This window comes from Sceloporus undulatus, chromosome 5 (genome assembly GCF_019175285.1).
Source record: "Sceloporus undulatus isolate JIND9_A2432 ecotype Alabama chromosome 5, SceUnd_v1.1, whole genome shotgun sequence".
NCBI classification, from domain to species: domain Eukaryota; kingdom Metazoa; phylum Chordata; class Lepidosauria; order Squamata; family Phrynosomatidae; genus Sceloporus; species Sceloporus undulatus.
This window is the reverse complement of record NC_056526.1, coordinates 191,436,036-191,461,969: the sequence shown is the minus strand read 5'-3', so window position 1 is coordinate 191,461,969 and position 25,934 is coordinate 191,436,036. Positions and strand designations below refer to the sequence as shown.

The following is a 25,934-nucleotide window of genomic DNA, read 5'->3' as shown; positions in this document are numbered from 1 at the left end:
GCAAACATCCACTCTGCTCAGAGTTTGGGAAGTTACTTTTAAAAACAATTAGGGTTGCATTTTTATCCTGCAGAATTAATGCACTTTGCCACTGCTTTAACTGCCATGTCTCCATCCTATCGAATCCTATTGAATCCTATTGAATCCTGGGATTTGTACAATTGGCCTTCCACATTTGTGGCTTTTGACTAATGATAGGTGGATAGATAGTTTTGATTAATATGTTCTCTCTAGAAATCTCTAGGTCCTCCTGCGCAACTTGGTTGACCATAGAGTTGTGCTGGAGAACCTAGAAGTTCCTAGGGAAAACACTTCTCTAGGCATTTGTAGGTCCTCCAACATGATTCTATGGTCAACTTCTGGCAGATGTTGATCATAGAGTTGCACTGGAGGACCTGAAGATTCCTAGAGAGGTGATCTCTTAGGTAAAAAGAATAGTATGTCTTTTATTTACCCATCGCATTACTCCTTGTAATAAAATAATAATACCAAATAAAAGCTAAAAACTCATCCTAGTTTATCACACGAAGGAGATCAGGAGTTTATCCTGTGAATATCCCAGAAAAATTGCATAAGTACGCAAAACGTAAAAATATTCAAATGATAGGTGAAATGTTATTTTTCCCAAGAATCAAGAAAGCTTAAGTTTGGAGTTTATCACATGAATATCCCGGAAAAACCGCGTAATTACACGAAACGATTTCACACGACGTCTCACAAAACCCACCATTAAAGTGGTCACAAATAAGCATTAAGGTGCATCTTTTTACTTTTGGGATTTCAGTGACAATGCATTTCCGATATGGCTTTATTTGTGCCATTCCATGTGATAATCATTCTCTTAATAACTTGCCATTTCCTCTTTATTTGTGGGATGCATTAAATGTGCTTTAATCTCTCTTTAATGCTGAAATTAACCCCGGTGCGATAAACTCCACAGAAATATAAATGCATGCTTCTTTTTCTTGTTGCCGTGTGCCTTACAGTTGTTTCCGACTTATGGTGACCCCAAAAGCGAACCTATCATGGGGTTTTCTTGGCAAGATTTCTTCAGAGGAGGTTTGCCATTGGTTTTCCCTGAGGCTGAGAGACTGTGACTTATTGGCCAAGAGGTCACCCAGTGGGTTTACATGGCTGAGTCGGGATTCGAACCCTGGTCTCCAGAGTTGTAGTCCAACACTCAAACCACTATGCCACACTGGCTCCTTTCTTCTTCGTTTCATCATCCTCACAAAAAAAGAGGACATACTGAAATTCCTCCTGGACAGAAGGTTGAAATGTAGGACATGTCCTGGAAAAGGAGGGCATTGGACCTTGAAGGGAGATGGCTGCAATAGCCAGACTGGCCACTGGGGGGAGCAAAGGGCTACCTGTTTGCTGAACCAAGAGATGCTGAAAGAACATCTGGAAGAAGGAAAGGGAAGAAGGGGGAAATCTGCCAACATCCAGAGTCCTCAGATTGAGTTTTTTCTGGCCAAAAAAAGGGAGAGTGCCTCTGGATGCCACCATTTTAAATAGGTTGAGAAGCCTCTCCATGCTGTTGAGCTATTTTATCCATGCATTCAACCACCCACAGCACGAGAATATTTTAAAAGAATAAATAATCAATATATCAATAATCAATGTAACTGTTTATGTAATCTGTAAACCGCCTTGATCCTTTGGAAAGGTGGTACATTAATAATAATAATAATAATAATAATAATAATAATAATAATTATTATTATTATTATTATTTCTGGTATCCACGGGGGGGGGGGAGGCTTGGGACCAAACCCCATCAGATACTGAGGGTTCACTGTACCCACTTTTAGGAACCAGGAATTGATTTTTGGCTTATTCAGGGTTTATTTACTTATTTTAATTTTAATTCTGGTAGTCCATATTGTGTTGGTTTGACTCTGAAGACCAGGATTCGATTCCCAGGTCAGCCCCCCAAAAACCCACTGGGTGATTTTGGGCAAGAAGTCACACTCTCTCAGCCTCAAGGGAAGCTAATGGCAGGCCTCCTCAGAACAAATCTTGGCAAGAAAACCCTATGATAGCTTTGCCTTAGGTTCATCGGATCTCAGAAATATCTTGAAGGCACACAGCAACAACAACAGCAATATAGTGTAATATAATGTAATACGCTCAACTTTCCATATTTGAAGCTTTGATTATTCATGGCTTTGATTAATATGTTCTCTCTAGGAATCTCTAAGTCCTCCAGTGCAACTCTATGGTCAACTTTAACTAAAAGTGGCACTGAAAGACCTAGAGATTCCTAGAGAGGATACTCTACTAGGTCTTTGTAACTCCTCCTCCATTGCAACTCTATGGTCAGTGTCTGTCGGATATTGACCATAGAGTCTCACTGGAGGACCTAGAGATTCCTAGAGAGGTATCCTCTCAGGTAAAAACGTGGTGGTTTTGTTATTTGCATTTTCCCCATATTTACGGGGGTCTCATGCCCCTAACCCTAGCGAATGTGGAGGGACAAGTGTATATAAGAGCCAGTGTATAGTAGGGATTTGAGCGTTGGACTATGACCCTGAAGACCAGGATTCGATTCCCAGCTCAGTCAAAAAAACAACAAAGTGGGGTAATCTTGGCCAAGTCACACTATCTCAGCCTCAAGGGAAGGCAATGGCAATCTTCCTCTGAAGCAGCTTGCCAAGAAAACACCACAGTAGGTTCCCCTTAGGTTCATCATAGGTTGGAAATGACTTGAAGGCACACAGCAACAACAACAACATAACATAATTTAATATAATATAATAGCCAGTGTGTAGTAGCAGTTTGAGTATTGGACTATGACTCTGGTCAATTCCCAGCTCAGCCCTAAAAGGGATACAAGAACAACAACAACAAAGTCCATGCCTGCATCTGCACTGCAGAATTAATGCAGTTTGACACCACTTTAACTGCCACGGGTCCATGCTATGGAATTCTGGTATTTGTAGCTCTGTGAGATATATTAGCCTTAGAAAGCTCTGGTACCGCAACAAACTACAGGTCCCCGGATTCCATAGCACTGAGCCATGGCAGTTAAAGTGGTTTCAAACTGCATTATTTCCAAAGTCTTGGTTTCCAAACCTGGAAGGAGCCTGAGCAGAAGTAAAGTTTGTGCTTTGAAAGCTCCGTATCCCAGGCTGCAGATACATGGCAGAAACAATGAAATTCCACATGGCTTTAATGGCCAGGTGCAATGCTATGGAATTCTGGGATCTGTAGTTTCCTGAGACATTTAGTCTTCTCTGTGAGATTGCTCTGGTGCCCCACCAAAGTGCAGATCCCTAGTATTCCATAGCATTGCGCCATGGCGGTTAAAGCAGTGCCAAGGTGCGTTATTCCTGCAGTGTAGATGCAGCCCACGAAGCCCTTGACCCCTATGCTCATATGTCCACCTCAAATAATCTTCTATACTCAAAGTACGAAAGGATATACTTCTTTATTCCTATATGACTATGTGAAGTCCCAAGGCTATTTCTGCAGCCCTTAACCCTGCCAGGCTCCCCAGCAGGAATCTAACTCTTCAGAAATGTCATTCTTGCAGGCAAGAAAGAATAATCGCAATCCCCAGCCTCTCCTCATCATCACAAGAAAGCCCTGGGGAAAATGCATAGGTCTGCACCGATCCACCATTAAAAATGTACGTGGGGTTTATTTAATAAAGAAAACAGCATTTTTGCACTGTTTTCTCTATAGGAAATAATGTTTTCTGCTCATAAAACAGTGTTTTCTGCACACATATAAAAAAATGTTCGTTTTTTCACAGCAAGTTAAGTCCTGATCTGTCAAGATAGATCTGGAAGACACTGCAGAAATAATCCAGTATGAGACCGTTTTAACTGTCCTGGCTCAGTGCTAGGGAATCCTGGGAATCGTAGTTTATTGTGGTACCAGAACCCAGGCTAAGTTTCTCACAGAACTATAATTCCCAGAATTCATTAGCATTGAGCCAGGGCCAGTTAAAGCGGTCCTGAACTGGATGATTTCTGCGGTGTGTTTTGGACCATACTTCTCTTTCCAGCATCCTCTATAGTTATGCTTTCCTGAGACTCGGGAAAACCAACATTTCACCTATCCTTTGAATGTTTTTGAATATTCTTTCCGTCCCTGTTCTCTACGCCACTTTTTTATTCCTGGACAAATGTAGTTAGGGGTGATGTGTGGGAAAGTGGAAGCCTTCAGGGGTGCCAACAAATTGTAGGATGCACACACACACACACACAAACACACAGCCTACCCTTTGGCATTAAAATATGGACTTTTTTCCAAAGGAGAAGTGCATTTTTGGCAACTATTGGGTATTGGTCTTTGCCATTTCAGAGTCAGTGGAGCTTCCAGAGAGTCTTAAGGGGAGGAAATTATCTCTGCGCTATGGATGGAAAGGACATCATCATTATCGCTGTCGTCGTCACATGTCTTTAGTGTTAAAAAACCCTGGCAAGAAGATTTTCCTTGGAGTGATGAGGACCTTCACAGCTGGGGAATTTATTCTGCACCAAAGTCACACATACCCTCATCCCTCCACATTTGCGGCTTTGACTTTTGTGGATTTGAACATTCGCAGATTTTATTAATACATTCTCTCTAGGAATATCTGGGTCCTCCAGTGCAACTCTGTGGTCAACGTTAACTAAAAGTTGCACCAAAGGACCTAGAGATTCCTAGAGAGGACACTCCATTAGGCATTTGTAGCTCCTCCAGTGCAATTCTATGGTCAATTTCTGGTAGATGTTGACCATAGAGTTGCGTTGGAGGACCCAGAGATTCCTAGAGAGGTGTTCTCTCAGGTAAAAACATAGTGTTTTTATTATTTGCGGTTCTTCCACATTCATGGGGGTCCTGTGCCCCTAACCCCAGTTTTGTGTGGAAAACAGAATTTTCTGTACAGGAAAGAGCATTCTGTGGAGAAATAGTATTTTATGCACAGAAAAAGCTGTTGCCTGTATAGAAAACGCTATAAGTGGGAATTTTACTTTGCACAAACTTCGCACATGGTTGATTTGCATACAGCATCTTCTCCAAAGGAAAAACAGAAATACTGTAACAACAACAAGAAGAACAATATAGCTGCACAGAAATATCATTTTCTGCGCAGGTAATGCTGTTACCTGTGTGGAAAATGTTCTTTGCTGTGCAAAACAACCACATGCGAATTTTGCGCAGAAAAAGACCTGAGTTGCGAATAGGCTTCAAAAACTGCAGAGTGGGAAGAAAATTGTTGAAATTACTCATTGCTTTTTTGGCCCCAAGAAGTAAATTAGTGAAGAATTGCATCCAACTCTGGACCCACTGCAGTTGCCCCATCCTCAGTTGCAGGTATCCTTCCTTAAGGTGCCATCTGCAGTTCTTGGTTTATTGAGCTTACTGTTGTTGTTGTTGTTGTTGTTGTTGCAAATGTCTACCAACACACAACTGTGACTCACCCCCATGGCAGCAAAGACGATGGCAAAGTTGTCCTCATGATAATCCATGACGTCTTTGGACTTCTTCACCAGGCCGGCCTGCCTGCAGATCTGTGCTGCAATCTGCATTGGGAAAGAGAAAGATGAAAATGGGCCGCTCTCTCTTGCAGGAACCCCAGAAGATGAAGACTCTCTAGGAAGATCTGGAGCAAATGATGAGGGTTTTAAAAAATTTTGCTTCAAGGGTGGGATGGCCCAGATTCACAGTGGAATTGCCCTTCCCATGTGAAGACTGTCCGCAGTTGAATCGGTGTAGAACCCAATGCAAATTTGCCATGTAGACATGCCTGGGGTATGGGCAAACTCTGTAAGGAGTTCATCACACTAAGGAGATTGGGAGTTTATTCCGTGAATATTCCAGGAAAATTGTGTAATTGTATGAAACATGACATTGCACAAAACCAGTCATTAAAGTGGTCACAAGGAAGCACTGACGCACATCTTTTTACTTTCAGGATTTCAGCGCCAATGCATTTCCAATGCATCACTTTATTTGTGCAATTGCGTGTGATAATCATTTGTGCAATTACTTGCCATTTTTGCTTTATTTGCAGGATGCTTTAAATGTGCTTTAATCTCTCTTTAATGCCGGAATCAGCCTCAGTGTGACAATCTCCTAAAGCATGCATAATGTACCTCGAGGAGGTGTAGTGTCCTGTCACTGTCCTCCTCCATGCTACTAGAATGGAGCCTCTTTTCCCTTCTTTGAGCAAAACCTTGCTTTGATTCTGCTAAATCATTCATCTTGTATATTCACCAATCTAAATACTCTGGAAAATAACATGTAACTGGGAAAGCATGGAGAGAAATCCAAACAAGAGAAAACAGCTCACCTAGACCAAAGACGTAACGTATAGCTGGGATAGCATTTAGAAGAGATAGTAGCATACCCAGATGGAGACATAACATGCAGTGTCGAGATCAAGGGAAGGAATAGTGCCACTCTATTCTGCTTTGGTCAGGCCTTCCCTGGAATAATCCCTTGTCCGGTTCTGGGCAACACAATTAAAAAAGGATGTTGAGAAACTAGAGCGTGTCCAGAGGAGGGGGACTAAAATGGCGAAGGGTCTGGAAACCATGAAGTCCTATGAGGAATGACTTAGGGAGCTGGGGATGTTTAGTTTAGAGAAGAGAAGGTTAAGAGGTGATATGATAACCCTGTTTAAGTATTGGAAGGGATGCCATGTTGAGGAGGCATCAAGCTTGTTTTCTGCTGCTCAATGGAGTAATGTATGCAAGCTACAGGAAAGGAGATTAATCCAACTCAACATTAGGAGGAATGTCCTGAGAGTAAGGGCTGTTCAACAGTGGAACATACTCCTTCCTTGGAGATTTTGGTGGTGTCTCCTTCCTTGGAGGCCTTTAAGCAGAGGCTGGATGGCCATCTGTTGGTGATGCTTTGATTGAGAGTCCCTGCATGGCAGAAGAAGGGGGTTGGACTGAATCAGGGCCCTTGGGGCTCTTCCAACTCTATGATTCTATGCCAATAACCTCCCTCCTCCTGCCCAGATGCCATCCCATGGGGCGCCTCTTGTGACACTGGCAGCTGCATCTTACCAGTCCCAGGGCGCATGCTCCCTCCAGACTGCTTCCATATGCTTCCTGGGCTTTCCCATGTCATGCTGTTTATATGGCGGTGTAATAGTGCGCATTTTCTGCCTTAGAGCTGAGTACATGGACGTCTTTTTTGCTCCAGTTTTTTGCCCCGGAGCATGGTTTCCTCCTAGTTCCCCTCGTTTCAGCCTCGTGCATCATCTAAACAGTTGAGACTCAGAACGGGGTGAAACTTCTTTATTTTACCAGTGATGGCAACCCCCAAGTGACCTTTCCAAGCTCTAATAGGCTCCAGCGCTACATGTACTCGGATCTGTCACAAGGGCCAGGTATGAAGCCTGCAGCATGGCTGACCAACCCGCTCCTTGGAGAGCTATGAGTAAGACCAAGGGCTCTTCTGGGCCTCTTCTTTGCCTGTCTCCTCCTGCTCTCATACAGTCGAGAGCGCACCTATCGCACCAGGCTGTGTCAGTTTATCATATTCCCTTTCCTCTGTCTCTCCTGATTTGTCAGGGTATGTTTTCCAGCCGATTACACACCGTGGTGCCTTGTGTGCGTGGGGGGTTTCTGCTTGCGCAGGCAACACACATCATTCAGCCGCTGTCGTTGAGGAGCAAAAATGGGTACTGCCCTGCCCTTCAATGTATTCCTAGAACAGCTTTGATGTTTCAGGTTCATTAAAGTGCAAATGTCCGAATGCAAGGCGGTGGCAGCTGCAGACCAAACTGAGGTATGCTAGCATTTCACCTGAAAAGCTGAAATTGATGTTTCCAAAACAACCTGGGCTTCCAGCTTCATTGGATAACCTTGTGATACTCCAGGCCCACTGGGAAGACTTTTCAGCCTGGCCTTTAAGCATTCTGCACTGGCTTTTAAAGGCTGATCAGAAGGAGGCAAGAAATCACCCAGATTTTAACCTCTGGGCTTTGCCTGAAGTGAAGCTGAAGACCAGAAACTATTATAAACACCAGCATTTAGCTCTGGAAGGTTGTGAAGATTTTTAAAGAAAGAGGACAAGGGTGCCTCTGTGAAAGTACTGAGTGCATTTCTTTCACCTAGGTTTTGGAGTGAGAAATTTTGCTGGTTGGAGGCTGCCTCTTCAAGGCAGGCTAGAGGTCTAGCAATGATCTTTTTAGACATTAATCAGTATGAAACACAAAGTCATCGAATCACAGAGTTGGAAGAAACCACAAGGGCCATCCAGACCAACCCCATTCTGCCATGCAGGAACTATCAGTCAAAGCATACAAACAGATTAGAATGGATCTTCTTGACTGCATTTTGCAATGCAAAGGATTGTGGAATTTGGATGTGCAAAGCCCTAAGCACAAAAGTCCAGTTCTGACTCCAGTCAGCCCTCCATATCCACAGATTTTTTTTAATCCATGGATTCAAGGATCCACAGCTTGAGAATATATATATATATATATATTCCAAAAATCAGACCTTGATTTTGCCATTTTATATAAGGGGCACCATTTTACTACATCATTGTATTCAATGGGACTTGAACATCCATGGATTTGGGTATCCGGGGTGTGTGTGTCCTGGAACCAAACCCCAGCAGATACCAAGGGCCCACTGTAATACTGTTCTTGGGTTGAAGACTCAGTGAAATAGCTTTTCACATGATTTCCTTATGGGAGGACTGAATGTATCCTCACCTGGTGAGATCTGGTATTTAATTCGTCCCCCGGGGAGCCTGAATGCCAACACTATACAAAATTGGTTGGGTGTTTCGTTCTCATGCTGAACATCTGTATTGAGTTCAAGCTTGCATTCAGTGGAATCAAAGCTGTGACAAATAGACATCCAGTCTCTGTTTAGAAACCTCCAAAGAAAGGGACTGTGTCCACATCATGAGAAGGAAGGACTCATTGGAGAAGACAATAATGCTGGGAAAGGTGGAGGGAAGAAGAAAGAGAGGAAGGCCACATGCTAGATGGATGGATGGACTCTATTAAGGGTATTAATCTGCAGGAGCTGGGTATGTCTGGAAAAGAAAAGATTAAGAGGTGATATGATAGTCCTGTTTAAATATTTGATGGGATGTCATATTGAGGAGGGAGCAAGCTTGTTTTCTGCTGCTCCAGAGAATAGGACACAATGGAGCAATGGATGCAAAGTACAGGGAAAGAGATTCCAGCTCAACATTAGGAGGAACTTCTTGACAGTAAGGGCTGTTTGACAGTGGAACACATTTCCTTGGAGGGTTGTGGAATCTTCTTCTTTGGAGGTTTTTAAACAGAGGCTGGGTGGCCATCTGTCTGGGATGCTTTGATTGTGAATTCCTGCATGGCAGTTGGACTGGGTGGCCCTTCTTGGGGTCTCTTCCAACTCCATGATTCTATGAAGGTTGTTTGAAAATAAAAGAAGACATTGAGCACTGATTTCAGAAATCACTTCCAAATCCCTAAAAGAAATATGCTTCTCTCTGCAGTCAAAGTTCTCCTATTGGGATGGAGCAAAATCAGGATGGACAGATACAAGACCTCCTGTGTGTGTGGATGTGTGTTTTTATGTATGTAAGAGAGAGACATACCTCATTGTGGGGTAACCCTGCAGCTGAGAATATGGGGATCTTTTGTCCCCTGGCGATGCTGTTCATGACGTCGATTGGTGAAATGCCAGTTTGGATCATCTCTTCAGGGTAAATGCGTCCATGGGGATTAATAGGCTGTCCTGGGGAAGGAGCAGGACATGGAAGCAATGGGTCAGTCAGGCCAAGGAGAGCCAGCCCATTCCCTCATTCAGCTTTCCTCCAACCTGAGGATGTCTTGGATCACAACTCATATCATCCACTGTGTTGGATGGGAGATCCAGGGAGCTGTGGTCCAGTATATCTGGAGGGTGACTCTTTGGGGAAGGCTGGATTACATCCAAGCAGGAATGGATGGCCAGTCCACACTGATATTTTTCTGTGCATGCTTGGTTTAAATGCCACATTGCTCCTTTTAAGGCTTCTGCCACACTGCAGAATTAATGCAGCCTGACACTGCTTTAACTGTCATAGCTCCATCCTATGGAATCCTGGGACCTGTACCTCATTCCCATACCTCCACGGATGAGTCCAGGAGTGTTGCTAGTGATGGGTGTCCTTACCATTAATGTCCAAGAAGTCCTCAGCCATCACAACCGGTCCTTTGTCAATCGGCTTAGCAGAACCATTGAAGACTCGGCCTGCAAAGAAAAAAGCAGAAATCCACTCATTCGCATGGGATTGGGACCTTGGTATAACAGAGAACAGAGTGAAGTGCGTATATGGAGGTGAAGGAAAGGGATCGGGTTGATGGACTGTACATAGTTGACCACACAGCGTTGAATGACGCAGACCCAAAGGACCGTCTCATTCAGTTCCCTAACATAAGTTGGAGCTTGAGCAAGTTAAGTTGTTAAACTACATCTCCCAGAACACCTCCTGGATGGGTTCCTACATTGTGTCTACGTGGTGTAAATCTACACTGAAATTTTTCCATGGCGGTTGTGCTAAACCACTCTGCAGTTGACACCAACACAGCACTGCAACCAATGATGTACAATCTTAATGGGACTTGAGCACCCACGGATTTTAGTATCTATGGGGAATCCTGGAACCAAACCCTAGCAGATAACTTTAAAAACCTACATCTAAACCTATAGGCAAACATACATATATAGAGATAGAGATGTATACAAACAATATCTATACAGACTCCATCATCTACTTGACATCCTAAGACTCAATTTACTCCCTATTTTTGACTTCTGATTCAGCACATATATATATATATCTTTGTCTCTTTGTTATTTTACTATGTTACGAAAGTCACCTGAGCCACCAGTCCTTTTCTTTTTCTATACCTCCCTCTTTTCATTGTTACTCCTTCCGTCTGTTTTTGCAAAACTCCAGGAATGGAGCCCAATCCTTCTGTATTTTTTCTACAGCTTTGTGATTTAACCAACATAGGTTAAATTTAAGGTTTTGTTTATTTTTTAATTATTCTTTCAATTTTTTCTTTAAAAAATCACACCTTACCAAATATTCACTTTAACCACATGAAACCATGTACATATAAATGCATTTTAGGCTGTGTGGTAAAATATTGTAATTTAAAGGTATAGTTTTAATTTTGCTAGTTGTTTGTGTCTCAACGATTGCCATTGCGTCCAGTAATACAGAAGAATTGCATGTGTCCATGTCCATGTATGTCTGGCCATCTCTTCCTTATGCCCTGTGCATGATCTGCAGATCTACTTGGCCAAACAGCTTTGGAGATCAAGAGCTTGGATTGGTTAAGCATTTGGTTTTTGTTTTTAAATTTTTGTAAACTAAATCCATAATTTAAAAAATTAACAATACAGTTGTCCCTCTGTTTGTGTGGACTTGGAATCCGAACCTCGCTTATGCGTGAGGAGAAAACGGAGGGACTTAAAATGGCGGTGGGCCCCTAGGTGCCCCCTGCATGCACTCCTTGGTGCGTGCCATCATTTTCAATGGCACTCACATTATTTACGAGTCGCCATTTTTTGGTGTGTGTGTGTCCCCTGTGATTTGGAAGAGGTGACTATATATGTTACACAATATAATTGTTCTTCTTTATCTCAATCACTCGTAGAACATATTAAAATTCTATTATCTCTAATCTTATCCTATATCACTATAACATTATATCATTATCACAATATAATGTTGTAATTTCCTTAATTTATAAGCATCAGTATCCCTCCATCCATTTGCATTTTCTTCCTTGATCTTTCTCCAGGTTGGCTTCTGATAAGTGATTTTTCAGTTCTAAGTCCAGATGCTGAGAAACAACCCCCCAGTTCTGCTTCAGATGCTGAGAAACCATGCCTTGAGGAACAACGGATGGAGCTGCGGATGCTTAGCCTGGGGAAGAGAAGGTTCAGAGGTGATATGACTGTTCTGCTTTAATATTTCAAAGGATGTCAGATTGAGGAGGGAGCAAACTTGTTTTCTGCTGCTCCAGAGAATAGGACACAATGGAGCAATGGATTCAAGCTACAGGAAAAGAGATTCCAGCTCAACGTTAGGATGAAGTTTTCTTTTTTCTGTTTGTCAGTGGACTGGATTGCCTCAGAAGGTTGTGGATTCTTTGTCTTTGGAGGACAACTACTAAAGACCAAAGAAGAAAGTGCAAAGGCAGGCCTATTGTTGAACATAGAGAAAACAAAAGTAATGACCACAGAGAACCTACACAAATTTGAATTCATTTTGTTAGTTTTTGGCTAGCTTTCTAATCTATTAAGGTCATCTTGAATTCTGATCCTGTCTTCTGGGGTATTAGCTGCTCCTCCTAATCTGGAGTCATCTGCAAATTTGATAAGCATGTCCTTTATAAACTTTCCAAGTGAACCCCATTACAGATTCTCTTTAAGTTCGCCAGAGACGACTTGAAAGCATACAACAGCAAATCCAAACCAGTGACCAATGACCATGCTGGAGAGGATTCTGGGAGTTGCTGTCATCCAAAAATAGTAACTTTCCCAAGCTCCAAGGTGATCCCAAGCTCTACATAGCACAAGGTCACCTCATGCTGGGCCTTTTCCTTGGGTGGCCAGCTTGACCTTTCCAAGCAAAGAGCCACCTCATCTCTTGAGCCTCCTTCTCCCCACCCAGCCCCTTTCCTTATAGATTGGTTATCAGCCACTACTACCAGGAGCAAATCAATACCGCTGCACTCACCCTCCGCCCGCCCGCCCCCTCCCTGGCAAAGGCCCCCGATAGGCGACTTTCTTCCGGTCCTTTAAGAGGGACAGCAGAAAAGCATTGTCGTTGTCACAGCAAATGAAGATCAATGCTGAGATGGAAATGGGAAGAAGGAACCACGGACCATGAAAGGCCAGTAACCTTGGTATTCACCACGACGCCTTCTATTTGTCTTAGACACACATCACTGAAGCACAAAAAGAAGGAGGGGAAAGGAGAGAGGGAGAGTGAAAGAGAGAGAGAGAGAGAGAGAGAGAGGCGACCTTTGCTAAATCAAAGCACCTGCACAAAAACAAGGCCTAGTCTTGATGAACAGCAACTTAGGGTGCATCTACACTGTCAAAATGATGTGGTTTGACACCACTTTAACTGCCATGTCTCCATCCTGTGGAATTCTGGGATTGGCAGTTTGGTGAGACTCTTGAACAGAGCAGCCTAAAGGCCTTGAAAAGCATCAAATTCAAGATCTCCAGAGGATGGAGCAAAATTTAAGAAGGATGATGACAAACTGTAGTGTGTCCAGAGGAGGGAGACCAAAATTGTGAAAGGTCTGGAAACCACCAAGTCCAATGAAAAGCAGCTTAGGAAGATGGGTAGGTTTAGCCTGGGGAAGAGAAGGTGAAGATAGGACAGGATATCCATGTTTAAATATTGGAAAGGATGGCCTATGGAGGATGGAGCAAGACATGGAGCAATGGATGCAATCTCCAGGAAAAGAGATTCCACTAAAACATCAGGAGCTGTTCAGCAGTAGAAGACACTGCTGTTTCAGAGAGTATTGGACTCTCTTTGAAGGTTTTTAAATAGCGGCTGGATGACCATCAGTCACAGGTTTTGATAGACTCTTCCTGCATGGCAGATTCAGGTTGGACTGGATGACCCTTGAGGTCTCATCCAACTCTATGATTCCATGGCCTACTGGACTGGAGCCAAGACATGGGATGAAGGCAGAGATCATCACATGCTAAATCACCAGTGTACCACCGGCCACCATCAGCCTGGGTCTCAGCTGCACTCTGCCCGCACTTTTTAGAAGTCGGAAAGTTTTTGGGCTCCTAGAAAGTGCTGGCGGAGTGCGGCTGGGACCCGGCTTGGACCCGGGCTGATGTCGGCTGGCGGTGATTTAGTGTGTGACAATCTCCGCCTTCATCTTGCATCTCGACTCCAGCCTGGGAGGCTTGAACCAGTTTTAAAAGGAGAGTGATAAGCTCTTATGTCCAAGTTGGCTGCCCTAGGCTAGGTGGATCCCCAAAGTAAGGGAGATCCTATATTCCTGTGTCTCCAAGGTGGGCAGGATACATCTACTGTAGTACATGACACAAAGCAGTGGATGGACTGGGCAAAAAGACTTTTTGGCTGGAATCCTCTATGGCAGTTACCAGTGTGGAACCTGGAGTTACACATTTGTGATTGTGGTGGAATCTCCTTCTTTGGAGGCTGTTTTTAAACAGAGGCTGGATGGCCATCTGTCGCAGGGAGGGCTTGGATTGTGTCCTCCTGGATGGACCTCGGGGCTCCCTTCCAACCCTAAGATTCTATGAACTTGTACAAAAGCCCCAACGGAGCCCAAAGGTGGCATCTCAGACTTGTGAGCACCTGCACCATCGCCATTAAGTAGTGGATGGATCTTTCTCTCTGGCTGAGATGTAGACTCTCTGGACATTCTGAAGCCATGTTTGGTAGTCACTTTTACTAAAACTTTGAGGCAGATTCACTGTCCCATGGATACGCAAGCCAAAGGGCTCCATTCCCATCTCTGGCAGGCCTTTGAACTTTCTGCTTTTGGCTTCTTTTGTGAAAACTGTCTCTTTCTCTCCCAATGAGGCCCCTTTTTGCCCCTTTCCAGCTGGACCAAGAAAAGAAGACCATCAAGATGCATTTGCTCCCCCTCCATCTCTTTGCCTAATGGGACGTACCCAGCATATCCTCCGAAACAGGTGTGCGGAGAATGTCCCCCGTGAACTCACAAGAGGTCTTCTGAGCATCGATCCCAGATGTCCCTTCAAACACCTGCAAAAAAATAAAGGAGGGGGAGAAGGTCAATTACTGGCAATTAGGGCGGATTAGCGGCAAATGAGGCCAGGCAGGTTCAAATGGGGAGGGAATGGGAAGGAGATGCTCCCTCTTTCTCTGCTCATGTGATTTGCACTTTGGAGAAAGTTCACCATTCAGATGAAAAAGGAAAGGCTCACCTTTGCTCCGATCTGGGATCTTTATGCTATAGGTTCAAGCCTCAAGATTCAGCAGTTGGGTTGATGCAAAAAGGACAAAATTCTCTCTCTGTGGAAACTTTTGAAACACAGAGGATTTTGCACAAATATAATTTTTTGGGAGAGCAGGAGGTAACTTTCTGGTTGGCTTCAAACAGCCATTATTACCACAAGACAGATTTTGCCATTTCCCTTATGGTCAAAACATGGTTCCACCTGTATTTTTCAAAACTCAACAATGTAAGCACAAATCAGCATATATTAGGTGATACAGCACTTGTCAATATGTTAGGTGCAAACTCATAAACTTTTAAAAAGCATAGCTCATCCAATTCAAAATGAGGTGGCTCCACAAAAATAATATTGTTTTGCTGGGGTTTGGTTCCAGGACCTCCGTATTTACTAAAATGCCAGGTCCATTGACCCCAGGTAATTCATGTGTGCATCTGGCTAATGCTAGGCCTATGAGATTGTGGACCAGTGCAACTGTTTCCCAACAGAGCTTGAGGAAAGTTCCTTTTTTTTTGCCCTACAATTCCCCAAATCCCTTAGACAAGGAGATTCTAGGAGTCGTCATCCCAAAAGAAGGAACTTTCCCAAGCTCTTTTCCCAACTTTGGACAGCAATAGCAGGCAAAGGAAGAGCCCCGCATCACCTCTCCAAGGCAAACTCGGGCCCTGTGGCCAGTGAGCAAGTGTTTAAAACGAGAAACCCAGGAGTGCAAATCCCATAAGTGCAAATCATCACTCCATCCTTCCACACTCTGGGGACGCCCCCTCACTCCAGCCTCTTCCCCTCCTTGCTCTTTGATCGGAATAATAGTTGACACCCTTTGAAGGTCTTGACCTCTGGATCGGTGCTTTAATGAGATCCCAATGGCCCCGGCAGCCAAGGCAGGTTCACACATCTGCCAGCTGTTGGCCCCCCAAGCTGTGGGGTGGATGGGGGGGGGCGCAGGATTGAGCCCTTAGCCCAGTCCTGTCCATGGCTCACAGCACCAGTCAGGTTCCTTCCACCTCCTAAGCAGCTTCTTCTGCTCCCAAGGCCAGAGAGGGCTGCTGACTCCCTAATAGGATTAGGAGGGTGCCACAGAGGTCTCCGGGGCATTAGGAGAGTGGGGTTCGGCCACTGGCCAGCAGAGGCCACCCATGAGTCAGCTCAAGAGGAGGACAAAGAGGAGGAGGAAGAGGACTCCAGATTGCTCCCAGCCATGCAGGCAGGCTGAGAGAGTGGGCATCCCGGATGATTCTGGAGGACAGCCACCTTGGCTATGAAAGGTCAGGCCTCATTCATAGGCAAGGATGCATCCTGGGCACCTGCTGGCCTCTCCTCCTCCAAATAGGCGCTGTTTCAAGGAGAAGGTTGTCGTTGCAAGCCTGGCACCTGTGCCCAGGGCCCATTAGACATGAGTGAAGCGACTTGGGTTGACTGCACCTCCCAGAATCCCCAACTGCTTGCCCAGATGGCATGGCCCAAACTCTGGGTCCAAAGTGCTCAGAGAGCAGGCTCTGCCCCTTGAGAGAGCCCGCTATCTGTCCTCTTCAACTGCATAAATGAGGCTGGTGGGAGCTCACGGAAAGTTCACAAACATTTCTGATGACTGGTGTGTGTGCTCATGGTGTCCCCCTCACCCTCATTGAGATCCTCTCATCTCATCCATACAGACCTCTAACTACAGTCATCCCTCCATATGTGTGGACTTGGAGTCTGCGGCCTTACTTTTTATGGGAGGGATGAGCTGCTAACTTTAAAATGGGCACGCGCACTTGTGTGCAGCCCATAGGCATGCCATGGACATGCACACCTTTATTCTTTATGGGACTTGCATATGTGCCAGTTGCCATTTTCGGGCATGGGGGGAGGGGGTCTGGAACAGATCCCTTGAAAATTGGGAGAGGAGACTGTAATGTTTTTTTTCTACCCATGTTATTCATGAATCATAATTCCCATATATCATCCAATGTAATGGCAATAGTTGCAATGTAAACAACTTGCAAAACTTAAATATGTTTAGGGTGTTTTCTGCTGCTCCAGAGATTAACAGACCAGTAGATTCAAACTACAGGAAAAGAAATTTCACCTAAACTTTAGGAAGAACTTCCTGAAGGTAAGAGTTGTTTGACAGTGGAACATACAGCCTTGGAGTCTGGTGGAGTCTCCTTTTTTGGACATCTTTAAACAGAGGCTGGATGGCCATCTGTCCCAAGGAGAGCTTTGATTCTGTGTTCCTGCATAGCAGCTGGGGGACTGGATGGCCTTTGGGGTCTCTTCCCAAAGTGTCTAGATCAAGGTAAGTAATAGTGCCACTCTATTTTGCTTTGGTCAGTCCTCACCTGGAATAATACTGTGTCCAGTTCTGGGCACAGCAATCCAAAAAGGATGGTGAGAAACTGGAGCGTGTCCAGAGAAGGGCCACCAAAAGGGTCTAGAAACCATGCCTTATGAGGAGAGACTTAGGGAGCTGGGTATGGGGAGCTGGATACCCCTTTTTAAGTATTTGAAGGGGTGTCACATCGAGGATGGAGCAAGCTTGTTTTCTGCTGCTCCAGAGAATAGGACACAATGGAGCAATGGATGCAAGCTACAGAAAAACAGATTCCTGCTCAACATTAGGAAGAACCTGACAGCAAGAGCTGTTTGAGAGTAGAACTCACTCCTTTGGAGAGTGGTGGAATTTCCTTCCTTAGAGGTTTTTAAACAGAGGCTGGATGGTCACCTGTCAGAGGTGCTTTGATTGTGAGTTCCTGCATGGCAGAATGGGGTTGGACTGGATGACCCTTGTGGTCTCTTCCAACTCTATGATTCTATGATTCTTCCAACTTTAGGATTCTATGATTAATACACGGTACAATGCACACATGTATACAGAACGCATTAATATACATGTGCACACGCAGTGGACAATGGCACTCCATGAGTACTTCTGCATCCACAGCTTTCAACAGAAAAAGAGGCTCCTGCACTGGACCAAAATGTCTTTCCACATCTGCAAGGGAAACATAATAAGTCATGAACAGGATGCCAGCCTCTGTTTTGTCTGGTGGTCATGTACACCAGGGCTGCCGTAACCTACCTGCAATGCCACCTCCCCTCCCGTAATCTAGTTGTATAGAGAAACATCCTCTCCTTTTGCTCTTTTGGACTTGTGCTTAGGCTGTTCAATCCATGGGAATGAACAATCTGGCTTCCTGAGGTCTCAGCTGATGCCAGGCCGGCTCTGATTTGCTTTGCCAAGTCTAATGTCAGTATCTTTCTCACTGGCGCACTTGCCCATTATAAATTTATGGCTGCTGTAGTTTCAGGTACGTGCATTTAGTGAGATGCTGCCAGCTTATAAATCTGCCCTGGTGACTCAATGCTGACCCTGCGCTTGGGAAGATTAAAGATTAACTGCCTTCCTCTGTACCAACAACTGAGCTGCATTCGGAAGAGGCAAGAAAGGAAGGTGGCCGCCCAATCCACTCTTCCCTGGGAGTAAGCCACACTAAACATGGCTGTTGTTGTGGTTGTTTGCCTTCAAGTCCCCTCTGGCTTATGGCAACCCTATGGCAACCCTATCATGGGGTTTTCTGGGCAGGATTTGTTCAGAGGGGATTTGCCTTTGCCTTCCTCTGAGGCTCAGGCTGCATCTGGACTGCAGAAATAATGCAGTTTGACACCGCTTTAACTGCCACGGCTCCATCCTATCGAAACCCATTTACAATTTAATATTGTAATAGCGTGATTCTATTTTATAATTCTATATACAATTTAATATTGTAATTGCTGTTAGCTGCCCTCGGGTTGAGTTCAACTCATGTCGGCCCCGTGAATAGTTTAATTCTATTTTAATGGTCACTTTTGTAAGTCTTTTAAAATATTATACTGTGCTTTTAAACTGTAAGTCGCTTTGAGTCCCAATTTTGAGGGGATATAAATAAATATAATAAATAATAATATAATAAACTTGTGATTTGTAGTTTGCTGTGATCTCACAAAACTACCAATCCTAGAATTCCATAGCATTGAGACATGGCAGTTAAAGCAGTGTCAGACTGCATCATTTTTGCGATGCAGATGCAGATGCAGCCCAAAAGAGTATGACTTGCACAAATTCAGTGGGATGTAAGTCTGAGCAGCAGAGATGCAAATATGAATTTCCCCCCAATTCTTTCCTTGCAGAAAACCCAGGCAGAGGTATAAGCTCATATTGCCACAGACTGCTAAGTCTTACAGGAGGTGGCAACAGAAGCTTTGCTTTCCCCCCAGTGGCCAGTAACAGTTGAGGAACTACCATAGAACCATAGAATCATAGCGTTGGAAGAGACCTCAAGGGCCATGCAGTCCAAACCCCTTCTGCCATGCAGGAATACACCATCAAAGCATCCTGTAAAGATGGCCATCCAGCCTCTGTATGAAAACCTCCAAAGAAGGAGACCCCACCACCATCCGACGGAGTGTCTTCCATTGTTGAACAGCTCTTCATCACGCAGTTCTTCCTAATGTTTAGGTGGAATCTCTTTTCCTGTACCAGGTCCAGCTCTGCTATGGAAGTATGACCAGGATTGTCTTGGCTGCTTTTAAGCAAAGGAGAAAGAAGGAGCAGTCTATGCTCTCCCTGGAAGCCAAGATGACTAAGACACCATACTCACTTACAGATAAATTGGTGTGTGATCTGAATCAATGGATCGATTCGACATTGAATCGTGGTTTACACTGCACTTGCCCCGATCGCATTTTCTGGCACCAAAATAATTCACTTGTGGTTTGCATTCATGAATGAATCGATTCAAAATTATTTGGCTCCAGCCGTCCGAAGAGCAAATTTGAATTGATTTTGGTCCACTTCTGGTTCACACTTGCATTGAATCGCTTTCATGAAAAAGACCCGGAAAAAATCAGCATTAAAAAGACACAAGTTAAATGGGTCTGGTGCATGGCCCCCCTCACCAAATCGCTTCAGCAAATTGATTTAAGCAGGAACCAGGGTCGTTTAAACCAATTCAAATTGAATTGAGATCCGGTTTAAAAGGTGGTGAGAATGAGGCCTAAACTGAGGCTGTCATACTTCGGCCACATCATGAGAAGGCAGGACTCATTAGAAAAGACAATGATGCTGGGGAAGAGGGTAATAGAAAGAGAGGAAGGCCACATGCCAGATGGATGGACTCAATAGTGGAGACCACAGGCTTGAATCTGTAAGACCTAAGCAGAGCAATGGGGTCTTGGAGATGTTTCATCCAAAGGGTTGCCATGAGTTGATGTCAACTTAAAAGGCAGCAACGACAACAACAAAATGCCCTAAGGGTAAATGGGCACTGTACTCAAGAACAGTGGTTTAGAGAAAGCAGAGCTTGCAGGATTGAAACTTGAAACGCTAGGACCTTTTGATAAGCAGTATCTCTGTGACCTCACCTGCAAACCCTCTTGGATGCCCTTGTTCCCTCTGAATTTAGCTGCAAGCCCCATAGAAGCTGGAAGAGGGGATGGATTTTTGCAGCAACAGTACATTCTGACTATCTATTCCTTTTTATAATCCAATATATTTTGCAGTGGCTTGTACACATTTATTATTATTTGTTTGTCTAAGGAGGGATTTGGTTTTTAATATCTTGCAGCAGATGGAGCTTTTAATGGGGGGAGGGATGCCACGCTTTGATTTCATTATGTTTTATGTATGCTTTTTAAAACTGATTTGTACTTGCATTTTTAACTTGCGTTTAACCGTTTTGTGTTTTTTAAAAATAGAAGTCTGATTTAATTGTGCTTTAAATTTTGTATTAAGAGTTTTAAAAGACATGTACAACTTTAAAAAAAGTTAATACAAAAATTAATGCAAAAATGATAAGTTGTGTGCTGCCTTGGATCCCTGCGCTGAGAAAAAGACGGGATGTTAAATGTAATTAATATAATAAATGTCATGTAATCTAGGTCATTTGTGTTCAATGTAAAGGATTGATGTTTAGTTCAACATTTAGCAGGAGTACATCTGCACTGGAGAAATAATGCAGTTTGACAACACTTAAACTACCATGGCTCCATCCGACAGAATCCTGGGATTTGGAACTGCATTTTGAGACTGTTTTATAATTTTATATTTGACTTATAGGTATTAGTTGTTTTTATAGGATTTTAAATCATGGCTTTTTCATCTGTATATGAACTTTTATGAGTGTATTTTAATAATTTTATAGCATTGCATTTTAACTGTGGGTTTATCTCTTTTTAATTGTTTTAACATGCTGTAGCCTGCCTCGAGCCTTGAGGGGAGGCAGGAAATCAATCAATCAATCAATCAATCAGTCAGACAACCAATTATTGATGTTACTGTTACTGTTAGCCATTAAAAAGAAAACAGCAAATAGAAACAGCAAATTGATAGCCTGATAAAGATGCCAGTGGAGCTTTAAAAGCTTGCAGCATGTTTTTGTGTGTTTTGGTTGGTCCGATAAAGGGATCACAGTGGATTCTGGAAGTTATTGTATGTAAACATTTATCATTACACCACAAAAGAAGTGTTGTTACCACTTGCAATGTTATGGCTGTTATGCAACTTAATTAGACCTTAGTTACTACAAAAAGGAATTAGTTGCAATTAATCCCATTGCCTGCAATGTTACTTCCAAGCTCTGCATTCCTCACTTGTCAAATGGGAATTCTACCAGTCTTGCTATTTGTAGATTGTTGCTGATTAAAAGAGGTATATCAGTGGCAACCAGTTTCTAGCCGTTGTGGAAATGTTCCAAAGTCCAAACTCTTGACCCACCTGGACAATCGCTTTGGAGCCGGCCACTTCCAGCACCTGCCCACTTCGCTCTGTACCATTTGGGAGAGTGAAGTTGACAATCTCGGCATACTGGGCAAACTGCAAGACAAAGATAAAATGAAGTAAAATAGCATACAATAGCCAAGCCAGGAGGGCCATATTGTCATAACTTTTCCCAAAGACCCCCCTAAAAAGATTGTAGTAGTTCAAAACGGATAAGTATGAAATGCAACTACAGCTCCTGCCGTGTGTCAAGCATTGTTATGGCTTTTAAGGGCTCTTGTGCCTTTTGTTAAACACTGAGTGTTTGCAGGTTCAGACTGTTTCAGTTGCTTCCTTGTGGCTGAAGCATTCCTGATTAAACAACCTGTTAATTTCACCTTAATTAAACTCTCTTTTGTTGTGGTCTGCCTAAGAGGGGGGTGACCCCACTGCTTCCCAAGCACCTGCCTTTTGGAAGAAATGGACTGTGGCTTCGACTGCGTCCCTTTAAAATCCTGTAGAGATGGGGTGAGTAGGAGACTCAGGGGCTTGACAGACTGGCCATTGAGGCTGGCCTGGGGGTGGAATGGTGGTGTGGTGTCCACATGATGCATGCCGACTCTGCCCCCAGGCCAGCGTGATGCCACACGCCACTCCACATGGCGCACAGCATCACGGTGCCCCTCTGGTGCTGTGTCCTACATGACATAACACCAAAGGAGCATCGAAAGCCATGCACTGGCGCTATGGCACCCTTTCCAGGGCACAAAAAAGCGCCTTTTGCAGTTCCTTTTGCACTGCAGAAAGTAGAATCGGGCCCATGGCATGCGATTGCCGCAGCCCCGATCCACACAGATAAAGGCGGATGCAGTCCACTCCCGTAGCAGTGGTCTGTACAGCCCCTCAGTGAGAGGTGAAAGGAGAGGCCGCGTTTTTTTAAAAGGTTTTTTTAATACTTCAATTTCAATTTTTTAAAAATACATATTTTAAAAACATCCTTTTTAAAAATTCTTTAAAAACATCACATTTTACCAAATTTTTTTTTTATTAAATACATTCAAAGCCCATAGACAATAAAACAATTACATACATCAAACCGACAAACAACATCCTACATCTAAAACATCTAGATAAAAGTACTTCCCTCCTTACTTTGGATATTATATTTTAATTGAATATCTGACTTCCCATTTTCCCTCTCTTGCATCTTTAACTCACATTATACTCCCTTTTCACATGTTCCTAATCTTTACTCATTAAGTGTGGAGTCATCTTTTTTATTATTATAATTATTATATATTATTATTGTTTTTTATTTAAAGTAGTATATCCCAAAAAAAGGATGCTGGCCTTGATGAGATAAGAAAAAAGGAGGGTGGATAGATAGAAAGAAAGGAGAGACATCACAATCCAGTATGAAAACATTCTCCTTACCACTCTAACTTAATCCTTAAAGGCGATACACTTTTTTCTCCTTTTTCTCTACATAGATACTATTACTAATGACCAATCCTTATAAATTTTTCAGTATTGCCCTCTCTCAAGTAAATAGTCAATTTATCCATTTCCATGATTTCATAAATTTTTTAATCCATCCTCTTTTGTAGTTCCTCCTTATTTTTCCATTTTTTGCAAATATTATTCGTGCAGCTTGTAGTTAAATAAAATATAATTTTCCCGCTTTATTTTCAATTCTTTGATTTGCCATACCTAGTAATTACAGTGTTGTTTCAAAGGCAATGTTTTCCTCAGTGATTTTTGTAGTCTTTGTGTACATACCCAAAATGATTTAGCTTTTGGCACTCCCACCACATATGTACATTGTACCTTGTTCTTTTGACAGTTCCAACATATACCTTTCATCTTTTTGTAGATTTAGCCATTTTTTCAGGGGTAGGTACCATCTATTTGTATTTTATAATATGCCTCTTTGATATGTAACTTAAGTATATTTTATTCGTTTACTCCAGTTTTTCTCCCATTCTTCAAGTAAAACCGGTTTTCCAAAATCTTGGGCCCAACTAATCATATATTGTTTAATTGGTTCTTTCTCTGCTCAAAGCCATGATCAGTTTATATAATTTCGATATTCGTTGTTGTGTTCCCTGAAACAAGTTTTTCAATCAGTTTCTTCTGTCTCAATTTTAATTGTCTTCTCATCTTTTGTAGCTTTCTGCTATTTGCCTTATAGAAACCAATTATAGTTGAGGCCTTCTTGTTTAATTTCTTCCGGTGTTTTTATCCTGTGTTGATTTCCTTCTTTCAGTATGAGATCTTTAATGTTATCCATTTATTTTTTATCATTTTTTCTCTTCTGTAGAAGGCCTCATTAACTGAAGTCCATCTAGGAATTTTAGGGATCAACCGTGTTTTATACTTTATCCAAATTCGAATTAAAGATTTCTCACAAAATGATTGTAGAATCCTTGTTGATTTTTAATTTGTCGTAGATTAATATGCATGCCAGCCGAATTTTAAGCCATATCTTCCAATTGTAATAGTTTTTCTTCTTTAGTGTCACCCATTCGCTAATCCGTCAGGCTACATGCATAATGTAGAGTTTTAAATTAGGAAAGTTTAGACCTCCTGTTCTTTCTTTTCTTGAATATTTTTTAATCTCACACGTGGTCTTTCTTGTTCCATATAAAACCCAATAGATCTTTCTCCCATTTTTTAAAGGGCCATCATTCGTAATTATTGGTAAGGATGGAAGAGATATAACATTTTAGATGTGACGTTCATTTAATTGTGGAAATTCGTCCGATCCATGATAAGCTTAATTTTGACCACCTCGGTAAATCTTGTTTAATTTCTTCCATGTTGTTTCATAATTGTTTTTTGTATAATTCGAATTTTTGGTTGTAATGTTAATTCCTAAATATTTAACTTTCTTCTGAATTCAAAATTTGATATTGAGCCAATTTTCTTTTCCTTCTTTGTCATATTCATAACTAACATTTTTGTTTGTTTACATTGATTTTAGACCAGCAAGTTCCCGTATTCATTAATTGTTTTTTAAGAGTGCATTTACACTCTCCAATGGATCTGTCAAGGTTTATTACCATGTCGTCTGCATACGATTGATTTATATTCATTATTTTTGACTCTTATACCTGTTATTCCTCTTCTCTTCTTTCATATATGTTTAATATTTCCGAGACCGTAATAATAGCAGTGGCGACAGAGGGCATCCTTGTCTAGTGCCTTTTTGTATACTACATGTATCTGTGTGTCACCATTGATGATGATTTACCAAATTTTACTTAGCTACATGGAACTCATGTATCAGCATGTGTTTCATAGATTACAGCAAAGCAATTGCTCTCTCATCCCTGTTCCTCATGGCTAGCGGCCCAGGGGGGACGGCGGTAACTTTATTTACGCCGGATTATTAATACATCTTTGAGGGAAGGGCAATTTCCATCTGAACTAAAATTGGCCATAGTAAAACCTTTATTAAAAAAGCCCCCCTCGACCCCCTGGTACATAATAATTATTGGCCAGTTTCGTCTGCTGCCATTTTTAGGGAAGGTGATCGAGGGGCGGTTGCAATCCAGCTTCAGGGCGTTCTTGGATGAAACGGATTATCTGGACCATTTCAAACTGGCTTCCGGGCGGGTTACGGGGTTGAGACGGCCATGGTCGCCTTGGTCGATGACCTCCGTCTGGGCATCGACAGGGGAAGCGTGTCCCTGTTGGTGTCTTGGACATCTCAGCGGCTTTCGATACCATAGACCATGGTATCCTCTGGGCGCCTGGCAGAGGTGGGGATCGGGGGCACTGCACTCCAGTGGTTCCGGTCCTACCTCTCTGGGAGGTCCCAGATGGTGCAGCTGGGAGACGTGTGCTCCGATGAGAGGCCCCTTAAAACTGGGGTCCCTCAAGGAGCCATTCTGTCTCCCATGCTATTTAACATTTACATGAAACCGCTGGGAGAGATCATCCGGAGACATGGGGCGCGGGTTATCGTACGCTGATGACACCCAAATAGTCTTCTCTATGTCTCCGACTGATGCAGTGACCGGGGATGGCGTCTCTCCTCTCGTGGCCTGTCTAGAGTCAGTAATGGGCTGATGAGGGAAAACCGACTCAAATTGAATCCAGAGAAAACGGAGGTACTAGTGATAGGTTCCCCTGGTCCAGGAATGGCAGTAGTTCCACCGTCCTGAATGGGGTCACGCTCCCTGTGAAGGACTCTCGTGCGCAGTCTGGGGGTGCTTCTTGACTCGTCGCTTCACCTGACTGCTCAGGTGAATGCACGGTCAAGAACACCTGTTATC

At 43.2% G+C, this 25,934-nt stretch overlaps 1 protein-coding gene across 1 annotated transcript in view; it reads right to left on the bottom strand.

Annotated features, from left to right (window-relative positions):
- ATP6V1B1 (ATPase H+ transporting V1 subunit B1) overlaps window positions 1-25,934 on the bottom strand; it is a 64,229-nt gene that overhangs the window by 6,971 nt on the left and 31,324 nt on the right. Inside the window, exons 3-7 of the mRNA XM_042468866.1 lie at window positions 21,673-21,771; window positions 14,634-14,727; window positions 10,113-10,190; window positions 9,553-9,692; window positions 5,418-5,519 (exon numbers count right to left, since the gene is read on the bottom strand). Coding sequence (XP_042324800.1) covers window positions 5,418-5,519; window positions 9,553-9,692; window positions 10,113-10,190; window positions 14,634-14,727; window positions 21,673-21,771 — 513 coding nt within the window. The remainder of the gene's footprint in view (window positions 1-5,417; window positions 5,520-9,552; window positions 9,693-10,112; window positions 10,191-14,633; window positions 14,728-21,672; window positions 21,772-25,934) is intronic.